The sequence below is a fragment of the Salvelinus alpinus genome, chromosome 2 (genome assembly GCF_045679555.1).
Source record: "Salvelinus alpinus chromosome 2, SLU_Salpinus.1, whole genome shotgun sequence".
NCBI lineage: Eukaryota > Metazoa > Chordata > Actinopteri > Salmoniformes > Salmonidae > Salvelinus > Salvelinus alpinus.
The window spans coordinates 80858373-80873984 of NC_092087.1; the positions used below are offsets into that span (position 1 = coordinate 80858373).

General features: G+C 45.0%; 1 protein-coding gene across 2 annotated transcripts in view; it reads left to right on the forward strand.

Moving 5' to 3' along the window:
- ccdc85al (coiled-coil domain containing 85A, like) overlaps positions 1 to 14578 on the forward strand; it is a 30004-nt gene extending 15426 nt beyond the window's left edge. The window contains exons 3-4 of one of the 2 annotated variants that reach the window (XM_071389513.1): positions 13239 to 13296; positions 14391 to 14560. In XM_071389513.1, the coding sequence (XP_071245614.1) occupies positions 13239 to 13296; positions 14391 to 14409 (77 nt within the window). In that variant the 3' untranslated portion in view covers positions 14410 to 14560. Of the gene's footprint in view, positions 1 to 13238; positions 13297 to 14390 lie in introns of both variants that reach the window. The other variant, XM_071389514.1, reaches the window with a different exon arrangement.
- Positions 14579 to 15612: the final 1034 nt, after the last annotated feature.

Consider the following 15612-nt stretch of genomic DNA (forward strand, 5'->3'; position numbering starts at 1 on the left):
ACACCTACACGCACACACATCTGCGCACACGCACACGCATTCCAGAAATAAACTAATTTCAACGTCCCACCTGGCTGTCAATCATTGTTGAATGCTGAATTGTCTCTCTGAAATTGAATTCGTCTAAATTGAGATTTTAGTTTCTGATCAATTTTTCCCGTGATATTACTTTCTCTAGAGTATTGCTTTATTTATGGATGCTCTTATTGTATTTTGGGGGTCCAAGGTGAGCTTTATTGTAAAGATATACAGTACTGGCTGATGGAACCTATTTTTTTGTGCATATTGAGACAACTCTTTTACAATCTGTACAATACTGTATTGGTTGTAGAGAAAGCATCCATTAGATTGAAGTCGTATTGCTGCCCTAGAATGTCTATAGTGCAGTGACGGAACAATTACTGTAGTCTGGCCTCTGCTCTGATTTAGACAATTGCTGTGATTGCCTATTATTCCCATATGAAATAGAACAAAAGGTTTAGATTGAAGGGAAATACGCGATGCTAACAGCTACTAAAGAACTGCATGAGATAGAGAGGGCAAAATAAGAGTGTAAACAATTTATCTCCTTAGGAAGTGGATAACCAAGGTATTGAGTTGAGACTGTGTGTGTGTGTGTGTGTGTGTGTGTGTGTGTGTGTGTGTGTGTGTGTGTGTGTGTGTGTGTGTGTGTGTGTGTGTGTGTGTGTGTGTGTGTGTGTGTGTGTGTGTGTGTGTGTGTGTGTGTGTGTGTGTGTGTGTGCTCCTCTCTCTCTCTAGTCTCCACGCTCAGTCTGTCAGGGAAAAGTACCAGGATGTTTCTCTCTCTTCCTAATTGGCCGACAGTGTTGAATCACCTGTCTGAGGAGTAGCACCATCACAAAGCCTTGTTTCAGAACACACACACACACACACACACACACACACACACACACACACACACACACACACACACACACACACACACACACACACACACACACACACACACACACACACACACACACACAGAGTGGATTAGAGAGAGAGAGTGTGTTGTCACTCTTCCTCTCTCTTTTTCTTCCTCGCAAGTCTGCCAAAAGATGTCACACTCACAAGCTACGTTCATGTGCGAACAAATTCATAGCTGATAGTTTAAGCTTCAGGAAATCCAACATTTAGTCACTGATTCTGTATTTGGAAATATGGGAGTATTAGGCAGACATTTATCACATGGATTGGTATAATCAAAAAGTATTAGATGTTCTTAACATATACCTTACCTTACCTCTTGCACTTCGGAGATGTAGCTATTTAACAGAGCTGGTTTGGAACCATGCACACTCGTGTGCTGAGTAACTAAGACCTGAAGACTCAGAGGGCTAACATCAGAGGACTAACATAATCTCATGGTACCCAGGAGACCGGGTTTGAATTACGGTCTTTCGTTTTATATTTGTTTGTGTTCACGTCTAGGACACATAACCTTATAACAACAACCAACGTACCTTCGGAGCATACATTATAGCAAGAGTGTTATTAAACATTTTGCTGATAACCCTCATTACCTGAATGTCTGCTCTCTTTCGACAACTGTGTGCGCATGCATGTATTCATGACAATGTGTGTGTGTTTAACACAGATGTTTAGCAGATTACTATTAAACTAAAAATAAATATTTTTGGTGTCGTTCTCACAGATAAACGGTTTCCACTTTTTGAGTTGAGGCGAGCCGTTTTATTTTGGCACTTCAGTGTGAAAATGACATGGAGAGTTGAATTGTAGCTAAACTATATTGAAGAGTAAGTCCAGATATCGTGATCTTTACAGATTAATACCAGGCATTTCTTAGTTAAAGGCCTCAACTGTCACCTTCACACCCCTGCCCTGTGGTCAGTAGTGGAAGGGACCAACTCCAAGCATTTGCTCCCAGGCCTCATCGCAAGCTCCTGAGATATGTGACAACTGTTCCAGAGTCAGGCCTGGGCTGTTGACATGCAATCTCATTCCAGTGACAGAGAGAATAGACTGTCAGTCTCCTCCCCTGGTCTTCTCTCTCCCCCGGTGTGGCGTGCCAATGAGAGATGGACCAGTGGGCCGAGACAAATCAGATCTAAACCTAACGGTAGACATGACGGAGAGGGGGGGGGGGGGTTGAGAGAGGGGAGAGAGGATGGAGAGAGGTTGAAGAGAGGAGTGAGAGGAGAGAGAGGAGGGGAGAGATGATGGAGAGAGGGTAGAGAGAGGGGAGAGAGGATGGAGAGAGAATGGGGAGAGAGGGGAGAGAGGATGGAGAGAGGATGAAGAGAGAGGGTGGAGAGGATGGAGAGAGGGGAGAGAGGATGAAGAGAGAGGGGAGAGAGGATGAGAGAGAATGGAGAGAGAGGGGAGAGAGGATGGAGAGAGGATGAAGAGAGAGGGGAGAGAGGGTGGAGAGGATGGAGAGAGGGGAGATACAGGCATCAATTCCAGGGGAGAAATTACCTGGAGGAATATTTCAATTTCTTCATCATTTGAAGACCTGGAGGTGACCTTGACTTGATGTTTTAGAGAAAGTAGATTTTGTCATTTTCTGGTAGATGGATTCAGTTTAAAGCAGTTCAATTCATACAATCTTGAGCATTGCTCATCTTGGATGTTATTACCAGGTCGTGACAGTTTGTGTCATTCCTGGTGGGCGAGAAGTAGTTGAATTAATGTCAACCTGAATGTCATCCATCTTGGAAGAGACGTTCACAGCGAGTATCTGAACTCATCTTGCTTTCACGTTCTCTGTTGCTAGCCAACCGGCTTCCGCTGCTGTTAACAATGCTATCTTGACGAGCATCTATTTACACTATGTTATCTAACAGTTTGATCAATGATCAAGGGACACCTCCCAGAGTTATATTGTCTCCAGTAACAACATCTATCTGGTCTCACCAAAGTCAGATACCATCTATCACAACATAACAGGGACGGGAAGAGAGATAACACATCGTTAAAGGTACAGTATGGGATCTGAGAATTTGTTCCTCATTTCAATTCAGGGCTGCCGTTTAAAAAAAAAAATTTTTATCCCAGAATGTAGCTTTAAGATAATGTAGGATGTCAAAGCTAAGCACCGACCACATTATTCAACATTTTTATCACAACCCCTCAATGTAGTTTCTAATCTTTTCAGTGCCTGGGGCGTTCATTATCTGTTTGTTACAATGCTTTCTGTGTTTCAGACAAGATGGTATGTATGTGCTCATCTCTTGATCGGGATGGATCTGTGATGTGTCTGAGCCAAATGCCTGTAAGCATAATAGTTATGTACATTTTCACCGGAAAATGGATAATCGCGTTTTTTACTTAAACTTGACATCGGAATGATTGGCATCAAGGTCACACGCCTGATTTCCTGTGTCTAGCTGTACCATACTGCTTCTCTGTACTGTAGAGAGATTTCTTCCTCTTGATAGGACACCATTACGAGCAGCAGCCTGCAGATAATGGCTACTGTATCTCATTACCCCCCATTGCTAGAGCCCAACTCGCTCTTTTCCTCTCCTCTGTACGGTTACAGCAAAATAACATTTCATCACGGTTTTAGTCTTGGCTCTAAGAGGAACTTTCGCTGCAGGTGAAACATATAATTGCGAGTGTTTCTTGCTCGACTTTTAGTCAAGAAAATGCTGGCGTGACTTCTGAGGCTGTGATTGGTCTGTCTTTCCAAGGGGAGGTCAGGGATACATGCCTTGGTGCTGAGGTTGAGGGATTTGCTGCAGTGCTGTTGTTCAATTGGCGTTTGTCAAGAAGCGTTGTGCGCCTGTGCACATGCAAGTGTTTGTGTGTCTTCGTCTGTCCGTGTGTGTTGAACTGGCATTCATCAAGAGTAGTCCCTAGTTGAGTTGTGTAATCCCCCTCCTGCCTCTTCTCCCAGCGCTGAGATGGGAGTGTGAATCTCACCTTGGCTGCACGGTGTTAGAAGAGCCCTCGTTGATCACAGTGAGAATGAGATGCTATGGGAAAGACAGAGACGAGGTGCTATCTCAGAAAGACATAGATGTTACATGGGAAGGAGATATCTTCTGTATCTACTAACGGTATAGATGTTGCTGTCATGACATCATTACCACATCTGCATTGTGTTCATCAGAAGAATGTCTTTGTTTTTTTAAATTGTGTTTTCTGTCTTTAAAGCGTTTCTTTGGTAGATTACACAAGACTGGCCCTTTAGACCCCAGCTTTAGACAATTGCTGTGATTGCCTATTATTCCCATATGAAATAGAACAAAAGCTTTAGATTGAAGGGAAATACAGCGATGCTAACAGCTACTGAAGAACTGCATGAGATAGAGAGGGCAAAATAAGAGTGTAAACAATTTATCTCCTTAGGAAGTGGATAACCAAGGTATTGAGTTGAGACTGCGTGTGTGTATGTGTGTGTGTGTGTGTGTGTGTGTGTGCGTGTGCGTGTGTGTGTGTGTATGTGTGTGTGTGTGTGTGTGTGTGTGTGTGTGTGTGTGTGTGTGGTGTGTGTGTGTGTATGTGTGTTTGTGTGCGATTTGTGGAGAGAAACTCATTAAAGTTAGACCCTGGGCACTAGAAGAAACAGTGGTGGAGTGGTGCATTGTGGGATGCTCGGAGGCTAACGTTGGGGTAACACTGTCGTCAACAGTGGGGAGAGGTTGCCAATAACGTGGTCCCTTCCTTGTTTATAATTTATCACCAATGAGAGGTTACCGTGGGCTACTGTGTTTGTCTCCGAAACTAGGACAACAGCAGTTTATCTTACAAATGTACGCTTCAATATTTAATTTGCCTTTTGAGAGTCATTTCCGAAACATGCCTCTGTACAACTAAGAAGGAAGTGACCGTTTTTGAATACAGGGTCGTATTCCTCACGGCACTTCACGGAAACGTTCTGAGACGGAAAACAAAAAAGAGCATTTCTTATTGGATTCTTAACGAGCATTACTTACAAGTCCAAGCAGACCCTCCCTGTGTTAGTCTGTTTTCGTCCGTTTGGTGCCTAATGAATACAACCCAGAGTGACCATGAAGTGACCATCTTTGAATGCACAGGGTTATAGCCTATATTAAGCCATGAAATGAGGCAACAGATTAGCACAGTTAGTTGATGCTGATACAGTAATACAACTACATTGGAACCTGTGAGCTCCCCCTGACACCCGACACTCAGTTCTATTTTTAACCATTTCACTTATTCCGAATAAATTAGAGGTTCTTCTCCACTCAAGTGGAGTGGAGGATCTCGGCAGATTCACCAGGCGTGAAGGAATACTGTTTACTGTGTGTGTGTTTATTTTCCCCTACTACCCCCCCCCCCCCCCAGCATACTGCAAAGATTCAACATTCATATGATCACTGTAAAAATAGGTCCTATTCTGTAATCCGCACGATATGGCGTCTGCACCATGAGTGTGTGCGTCAGTGTGTGTGCGTCTATTGATGTCTGTGTGTCTCAGTCTGTCTCTTGATTGGAGGCAGTGATAAGTAGAACTTAGATCAGAGGAGCCGCAGAACTGAAGAGAGGCAGGTATCTAACACACAAACACACACACACACACATACACACAGACCATTCTGCTGTAATCCACACAATATGGTGTCTGTACCATGTGTGTGTATGATGTGTGTGGTGTGTGTATGATGTGTGTGGTGTGTGGGTGTGATTTGTTGTGAGAAACTCATTCAATTTAGACTCTGGGCACTAGAAGAAGCAGTAGTGTAGTGGTGCATTGTGGGATCCCCGAAGGCTAACGTTGGGGTAACATTGTCGTTAACAGTGGGGAGTGGTGCATTGTGGGATCCCCGAAGGCTAACGTTGGGGTAACATTGTCGTTAACAGTGGGGAGTGGTGCATTGTGGGATCCCCGAAGGCTAACGTTGGGGTAACATTGTCGTTAACAGTGGGGAGAGGTTGCCAATAACGTGGCCCCTCCCTTGTTTATAATTTATCACCAAGGAGAGGTTACTCTGTGTGTGTGTGTGTGTGTGTGTGTGTGTGTGTGTGTGTGTGTGTGTGTGTGTGTGTGTGTGTGTGTGTGTGTGTGTGTGTGTGTGTGTGTGTGTGTGTGTGTGTGTGTGTGTGTGTGTGTGTGTGTGTGTGTGTGTGCATCTTTTGATACCTCTGTGTCTCAGTCTGTGGTTCTTGATTGGAGTCAGTGATAAAGTACACACACACACACACACACACACACACACACACACACACACACACACACACACACACACACACACACACACACACACACACACACACACACACACACACACACACACACACACACACACACTCCTTCACTCACACAGCCCCAGGCATGGTCAACCTCATTAGCCAGCTCCACTCTGGTGAGTTCCACGCTCCAATCACCCACAGTCAAGCTTCCGCAGCCCAGACTGTGTGTGTGTGTGTGTGTGTGTGTGTGTGTGTGTGTGTGTGTGTGTGTGTGTGTGTGTGTGTGTGTGTGTGTGTGTGTGTGTGTGTGTGTGTGTGTGTGTGTGTGTGTGTGTACAGCCGGATACTGAGTCCTGGGCTTAGCAGCAGACAGCCGACAGGTCCTTAAGAAACCAAACTGTGGAATTCACTATCATTCAGCTCTCCTGTCACACAATTGACCTGTGCTACGGCATAAAGATAACATCTTTACTGTGTGCTGTAACACAATACAGTATCTTACATTACTAACATATACATTACATACAGAACAGCTCTACTCCGCAACATTATGTGAAGGAGATTCTAGCTTCCTGGAATCACTCTCTCGTTCTCATCTGCATATGTAACACATTTGGATGCCCTGAACAATACATACAGTACCCTACAGTACAGAGACACAGAAGATAGAGAGAGATAGAGAGAGAGAGCGAGACAGAGGAGAGAGGAGAGAAAGAGAGACAGAGAGGAGAGATCGAGAGAGAGACAGAGAAGAGAGAGAGAGACAGGGAGAGAGGAGAGGCTAGAGACAGATACGAGAGAGAGAGACAGACAGAGAGAGAGAGAGAGAGAAGAGGCCAGAGACAGAGACGAGAGAGAGAGACAGACAGAGAGAGAGAGAGAGACAGACAGAGAGAGAGAGAGAGAGGAGAGGCCAGAGACAGAGACGAGAGAGAGAGACAGACAGAGAGAGAGAGAGGAGAGGCCAGAGACAGAGACGAGAGAGAGAGACAGACAGAGAGAGAGAGAGAGAGGGCTGGATTGCTACTCCACAACGTTATGTAAAGGAGATAATTCTAGCTTCCTGGAATCACTCTCTCGTTCTCATCTGCAAATGTAACACATTTGGATGCCCTGAACAATACGTACAGTACCCTACAGTACAGTACATAGATGCAGTGCAGTGAGTGCATAGTTGCAGATGCATTTCTCCTATACAATGCCCCAAGGCATCGGTGTTCTTTTTCAGCTTGTACTCCTTTTCCCCTGGTAATGTAGCTGGACAGTTCATGTACTGTAAAGGTTACATTATAACCTATATTCAGCCTAGTGATGCTGTAGTGACATTTTAGATATGGTAGATGTTCAGCAGTTGGTAGAGCATGACACTTGTAACGCCAGGGTAGTGGGTTCGATTCCCGGGAACACCCATACTTAAAATGTATCCAGGCATGACTAAAGCGTCTAGTAATTGGCATATATTATTATATATTATATGTAACTGTGTCTGCCTAAGGGGCAGACTGACTGACTGACAGACCGGCTGACCGCTAGCTAAGCAGGAGGTCACTGATCTACAGTGCATCTCAACATGCCTTCCTCTCAGCCGCGCCCCTAAATAATTAATAAAGCCGATTTTTAGGAGATCTGAGGCTCGTTGAGTGACCTTGCGTTGATCTGGTTCACTTGTTTATTTGGATCCTCATTGGCTTTTGCAGAAGCAGCAGCTACTCTCCCGGGGTCCACAAAGAAACACAGAACATGACGAGTAGCAGAACACTGATACACTCATTTCAAAGACAATGATATACAAACAATACAACAGCAGAAATTATACAGTCAATATAACTCAGCAGAAAATGTGTGTGTTGGAGTGTTTCTCGGTCCCCACAGTTCCATGAGATGTTGTTTAACCCCTGTAGGTCTAAGCCGTCGGGGGGGGGGGGGGGTCTGAGCTGACATAAGGAATTGTTTTAATAAGGTCATATCGTGGATCATTTCGCTATTTGATTTTGAATTTTAGGACCCTGTTAGGTATCACTGTTAGGTATCAGGACCCTGTTAGGTATCATTATCATATTTGATAAAATATTGAATTTGGCCTTTACTACTATAGCCCATAGAAACGCATTGAATAACACGTTCATAAATGGCAACAAGAAAAGACAGTCAAAAAATGTATCATAAGAAACAAGATGTTGAAGTGTCTGTGCTGTATCTAGGAGATGTAAGAAAGCTCAGGATTTAACCTCTTTTTGGGGGGTAGGCACAAAACTACCTCTATACTTCCATTTTGTCTTTTAAACGGTATGAGTTACATTCAGACCAGTCCCGTGACACTGTGGGGTCGTAGAGCAGAACGGAGAACATCGTCGTGTTCGTGAGAATCGGTTTCGGATGCTACAAACATAAGTTGGCACATCGCCGGTACTGACTTCAGACGAGTCCCGTCTGTGTCGTGTCGTGTGGGCGGCCGATGAGCAAAATGGACGCTACAGACGTGTTCGTGAGAAGACAGATTTTCGGGGTGTCTCATGTTCTGACAAACACCGCTGTAGCTCGTCCACCTTCCACCGCAAATGCGGAAAGCCGCCATCGGCCGATGCGGTGGATTGAGACGCAGCCCATGCAACAATGATATCTCAAGTTTAAACTGAAGGATTTTGAAGTCTCCAGCTTTAGCGATTTTTGCAATTCGTTCCAGTCACTGGCAGCAGAGAACTGGAAGGAAAGTCGGCCAAGGGAGGTGTTGGCTTTGGGGATGACCAGTGAGATATACCTGCTGGAGCGTGTGCGACTTGTAGATGACCTGGAGCCAGTGGGTTTGGCGACGAGTATGAAGCGAGGGCCAGCCAACGAGAGCGTACAGGTCGCAGTGGTGGGTAGTATATGGGGCTTTGGTGACAAAACGGATGGCACTGAGATAGACTGCATCCACTTGGTTGAGTAGAGTGTTGGAGGCTATTTTGTAAATGACATCTCAGAATTCGAGGATCGGACCATGATAACTGACGGTCCAGTGTTATACCTAGGAGTTTAGCTTCCTCAACGTGACCATGATAACTGACCGTCCAGTGTTATACCTAGGAGTTTAGCTTCCTCAACGTGATCATGATAACTGACTGTCTGGTGTTATACCTAGGAGTTTAGCTTCCTCAACGTGATCATGATAACTGACTGTCTGGTGTTATACTTAGGAGTTTAGCTTCCTCAACGTGATCATGATAACTGACTGTCTGGTGTTATACCTCGGAGTTTAGCTTCCTCAACGTGACCATGATAACTGACCGTCCAGTGTTATACCTAGGAGTTTAGCTTCCTCAACGTGATCATGATAACTGACTGTCTGGTGTTATACCTAGGAGTTTAGCTTCCTCAACGTGATCATGATAACTGACTGTCTGGTGTTATACCTAGGAGTTTAGCTTCCTCAACGTGATCATGATAACTGACTGTCTGGTGTTATACCCAGGAGTTTAGCTTCCTCAACGTGATCATAATAACTGACTGTCTGGTGTTATACCTAGGAGTTTAGCTTCCTCAACGTGATCATGATAACTGACTGTCCATTGTTATACCTAGGAGTTTAACTTCCTCAACGTGACCATGATAACTGACCGTCCAGTGATATACCTAGGAGTTTAGCTTCCTCAACGTGATCATGATAACTGACCGTCCAGTGTTATACCTAGGAGTTTAACTTCCTCAACGTGACCATGATAACTGACCGTCCAGTGTTATACCTAGGAGTTTAACTTCCTCAACGTGACCATGATAACTGACCGTCCAGTGTTATACCTAGGAGTTTAACTTCCTCAACGTGACCATGATAACTGACCGTCCAGTGTTATACCTAGGAGTTTAACTTCCTCAACGTGATCATGATAACTGACCGTCCAGTGTTATACCTAGGAGTTTAGCTCCCTCAACTTGACCATGATAACTGACTGTCTGGTGTTATACCTAGGAGTTTAGCTTCCTCAACGTGACCATGATAACTGACCGTCCAGTGTTATACCTAGGAGTTTAACTTCCTCAACGTGACCATGATAACTGACCGTCCAGTGTTATACCTAGGAGTTTAACTTCCTCAATGTGATCATGATAACTGACCGTCCAGTGTTATACCTAGGAGTTTAGCTCCCTCAACTTGACCATGATAACTGACTGTCTGGTGTTATACCTAGGAGTTTAGCTTCCTCAACGTGACCATGATAACTGACCGTCCAGTGTTATACCTAGGAGTTTAACTTCCTCAACTTGCTCAGTGGCCACACCCTTTATACACGACTCCAGTTGAGGTTTAGGTCTTAGAGAATGTTTTGAACCAAATACAGTGTATTTAGGACCAGTTTATTATTAATCTCCCATTCTGATACTGAGGCTTTTTCCATTGTGTTTTATGTCATTTGGTATTGTATTTTATTTCTTCTTTTTGTTAAGGTCAAAAGAAATCTCAATTGACAGTATGTCAACCAATCTGCTGAGCAGCCTGTCTTGTTTGTCGCCTACTTTGCATCATTTCTGGAGCGATAGAAAGGACCAAAGGGGTAGACTGGGTCCACATGGAAGAGTTGATGTGTTTTCTGGTTTGATTTACACATAAATTATTTCTCGATTACACATTTTGATAATACACAGGTAGTTTGCAGCCAAAGATAGGATTGGTCAATCTATAAATGTGATAACTTCCCTGAGTTTTTAAACTTTGAGGGACAGTTTTCTAAACACAGATTAAGCCTAAATAAAAAACACTTTTAATAGAGTGTATTTCAATGCTTTTTAGTCAACGACTATAGGCTTAATCTGGGTCTGGGAAACTATCCCTGTCCTGAGCGTCAAAGTTTTTCCTTCAAAAAAAGCTCACATTGGCTATTGCTAATTCGGTTTTACAAAAGGTTGCTTTGCCCTTTCTCTCTGTACTAAAGCAGAACGATCAGTTATGTAAAGTCATAATTAGTCTTAGTCCTGAGCTGCATGGAAAGTGTTAGATCCGGAACCGCGATGTATTAGTGGAACCAGATTTTCTGCACAGCAAATCACACAAATCTTTTGGAGGAAAAGAAAAATGAAGAGCTGTTCCGCTGAGCACAGAGGTGAAGCTCTGGGAAAGTTAAGCTCCACTTTATTCTTGAATAATCACGTCAACTATTCTTTCTGTGACCCCAAATCCAATACTGGTTAGCGGTATAACACCCGTCCCCCTGAATATCTAAATATTTGGAGGAACTGTTCCTCGCTTTACCGTTCCGGTCAGGTTTGAATATATCTCCAATGTCATTGTGAATATTGGGAGAGGGATTCTATCAGTTCGTGATCAGTTGAATCCATTCCATCAGTTCTGGTCATTTCATACTGGAAGGGGTCTCAGCATGTTGTCTGTATCAGTCCAGTTGAATCCATTCCATCAGTTCTGGTCAGTTCATACTGGAAGGGGTCTCAGCATGTTGTCTGTATCAGTCCAGTTGAATCCATTCCATCAGTTCTGGTCAGTTCATACTGGAAGGGCTCTCAGCATGTTGTCTGTATCAGTCCAGTTGAATCCATTCCATCAGTTCTGGTCAGTTCATACTGGAAGGGGTCTCAGCATGTTGTCTGTATCAGTCCAGTTGAATCCATTCCATCAGTTCTGGTCAGTTCATACTGGAAGGGCTCTCAGCATGTTGTCTGTATCAGTCCAGTTGATTCCAAACGTTATCCAAACGTTACATCATCACCCTATCACAAGCCCGTGATTAAAACCGTACGATCACATGACCTGCGTCGGATTCCTGAGCTTGGGATTGGCTAATCCGTTTAAGGCTAATTGTTCCCACTCTCCTCCACATTAAGCTGTCAGCTTACAAATAGAATGACCCACCTATCACAGAACACCATGTCATCAGCAGTCTGCCTACCCACCCTCACCTTTCTAATGCCACTATTAGTGTCTAGGTCAGACTACTATCAGCTGCTTATACACTTAAAATGGAGTGTCTGTGTGTCTGTGTGTGTGTGTGTGTGTGTGCCTGTGTGTGTGTGTGTGTGTGCCTGTGTGTGTGTGTGTGTGTGTGTGTGTGTGTGTGTGTGTGTGTGTGTGTGTGTGTGTGTGTGTGTGTGTGTGTGTGTGTGTGTGTGTGTGTGTGTGTGTGTGTGTGTGTGTGTGTGTGCGTGCGTGCGTGCGTGCGCGTGCGCGCGTGCGCGCGTGTGTGTCTAACCTTCTTCACTCATAACGCCCCGAGGCTCCTTAGTCGTGAAATCAATTCCATTCCACACACCCTGACCTCCAACACCTTAAGGGAGTTTTCATACATGATCTCTATCCTCACACACGCACACACAGACAGACACACACAAAAACACTTTTCGCTATTCTCTCCCTCCCGTAGATAAATTGAGGTGTGTGTGCGTGCGTACGCGCACCTTTGATGGTGATGTGTGGACTAGCGTAGTGGAGGCTTACAGTGGGATTTTTTGTAGAAGTCTACAGTCACAAGATCTTATGAATAGTTAATAGGCAATAGAAGTCAGCCCAGAGAGCTGGGGGAGAAAATGTTGGTACCTCCCATTGGTACCTCTCTCCTCTTTCCCTCATATCTCTCTCATTCTCTCCCCTCCTCTCACCTTCCTTACTATTTCACTGTCCTCACCTTCTCTGTGTGTCTCTATACTGCTGTGTGGCTATCAGAATGTGTCAGCCTTTTTTGCGTGTACATTTTTGCACGCCCACACAGGGGGAATATGGTGGAAAACTAAGACAGAACTTAGCCAGATTGACAGTTACTTAGCTGAGCCTGTGAAGGCTGGCTGACGTTACAGGAGAGAGGCCTGTCTGGTGGCTGTCAACTGCAGCGCTGCAGCAGAGGATTGAATCAGTTGAGGGGGAACGCCTCAAAGCCTGTACACAGCGTCTGGAGTGGAGTTATCATACCAAACACACGATAGAGCAATCAAATAGAACGTTGTAATACACCATCTATCACTATTAACTAAACAGTCAGGTACAGTATTGTCCCTCTCCTCTCCTGTTTTGCTCCCCGTCACAGCTGTTTCATTGTTAAAGGGGATGTTGTTTCATTTAACACCCAAACTGTAGAACTAAATGATCGAGCACTGAGCTGCATCTCTTCTGTTTCTCTTTCTCTCTCTATCAGCTTTGATGTCAGCTGGATGCTGTACCACCAACTGTAGAAATGTCAAAATATGGGACAGGTAAGAATCATTCAATAGGACACATTTTAACTTTTTTGTAATTTAGCAGATGCTTTAATCCAGAGCGATTTACAGTAGTGAGTACATACATTTTCATACTTTTTCCCCCTGTACTGGTCCCCCCGTGGGAATCGAACCCACAACCCTGGCTTTGCAAGTGCCATGCTCTACCAACTTTGCTCCCGAGTGGCGCAGCGGTCTAAGGCACTGCATCTCAGTGCAAGAGGCGTCACTACAGTCCCTGGTTCGAATCCAGGCTGTATCACATCCGGCCATGATTGGGAGTCCCATAAGGCGGCGTTCCGGGTTTGGACGGTGTAGGCCGTCATTGTAAATAAGAATGTGTTTTTAAACTTGCCTAGTTAAATAAAAAATATATTTAAAAAAATATCCCTTCCTTAATTAAATGTAGCCCTCAGCAAAACTTTACAAAGCCTGTATAAGCAGACCTGAGCCAGAGGGAATAGAAGAATTGTAACTCTAGCTGTGTCATCCTATGAGTCAGAGAGAACGCGCCAAGTGTGGTAGCCTGGTCCCAGATCTGTTTGTGCTCTCTTGAATGCCAATGACCAGACGTTGACAAGAGACCACAAACAGATCTGGAACCAGGCTACCAGTGTGGTAACTACGGTATGCATCACATCAGTTTGCCAATCTGGGTGTATAATAATCAAGCTGTGTGGCAGACAGTGAGACTGTAGTGGGTATATAGTAATGAAGAGATAGAGGTGACCTTCCCATCTTAAATCTTGTCCCAGCGGGGAGGGAGCAGATGACTGTGTGTGTGTGTGTGTGTGTGTGTAGGTGGCTGTATTTATATTGAATGATTCAGCGACAGGACATCCCCTCTCTCCTGGGGGATTGCACACCACCTTACATACACACAATCACCTCTTGATGTTTCATTCTGCCCAGAGATGGAACATACTCGTTTCCTGTTCTTTACTTTCTCAGAATTTCTCTCACCCTCTTTCTCGTACCCCCCTCCCCTTTCTCTTTCTCGCTCTCTCTGCCTTTTTAGTCACATCATAACAGTAAGTATATCATTGATGCATTCAAAGTATGTCTAAAACATGTCTTCTTCTCCCTCATAGCTTCGATGCCTCTTCTTGACCACACTGCACCCCAGCTGGGACGTTTGGGGTGAGACGTACCTCCTCAACGGGGGGATATGGAGGGTCCAACACTCCTGCTGCCCTGGCCCAAACAGACACTAGGACAACTGGACACCCCTCTCCAAGATCCTGATGGCCTGTCCCATCCGTCCTCATATACTACTATGTTTCCATTTCTACGTCTAGAGTTCGGGGGAAAACTTGGGAATGCTATTAGGACGGATGGATGGCATTCCCAAAGACTGTCACAGCTAAATGGATGAGAGCGAGACTAGATACCACATATGAGCTCCCTGCCAACCACCATGACATGGCCTACCTCCCAGAGAGGGAAAGAAGCAGGGGAAGAAGTGAAAAGAAGGAGAGAAGAAGAGGACCACTCCTCTCTGTTTACAGATTCAGCTCATCAGTCTGGGGTCCACTCTCTTTCTCCTTCTCTCTCTCTCTCTCCTCTCTCTCTTTCTCCTTATCTCTCTCTCTCTCTCTCTTTCCTTATCTCTCTCTCTCTCTCTCTCTCTCTCTCTCTCTCTCTCTCTCTCTCTCTCTCTCTCTCTCTCTCTCTCTCTCTTTCTCCTTCTCTCTCTCTTTCTCCTTCTCTCTCTCTCTCTCTCATCTCTCTCTCTCTCTCTCCTATTCATCTTTCTCCCGCAGCCTCTCCTCTCTCTCTCTCTCTCTCTGTCCTGTTCATCTTTCTCCCTCAGCCTCTCCCCTCTCCCGCTCTCTCTCTCTCTCTTTCTCTCTCTCCTATTCCTCTTTCTCCCTCAGCCTCTCCCTCTCTCTCTCTCTCTCTCTGTCCTGTTCATCTTTCTCCCTCAGCCTCTCCCATCTCTCTCTCTCTCTCTCTCTCTCTGTCTTGTTCATCTTTCTCCCTCAGCCGCTCCCCTCTCGCTCTCTCTCTCTCTTGCTCTCTCTCTCCTATTCATCTTTCTCCCGCAGCCTCTCCTCTCTCTCTCTCTCTCTCGTCCTGTTCATCTTTCTCCCTCAGCCTCTCCCCTCTCCCGCTCTCTCTCTCTCTCTTTCTCTCTCTCCTATTCCTCTTTCTCCCTCAGCCTCTCCCCTCTCTCTCTCTCTCTCTCTGTCCTGTTCATCTTTCTCCCTCAGCCTCTCCCATCTCTCTCTCTCTCTCTCTCTCTGTGTCTTGTTCATCTTTCTCCCTCAGCCTCTCCCCTCTCGCTCTCTCTCTCTCTTGCTCTCTCTCTCC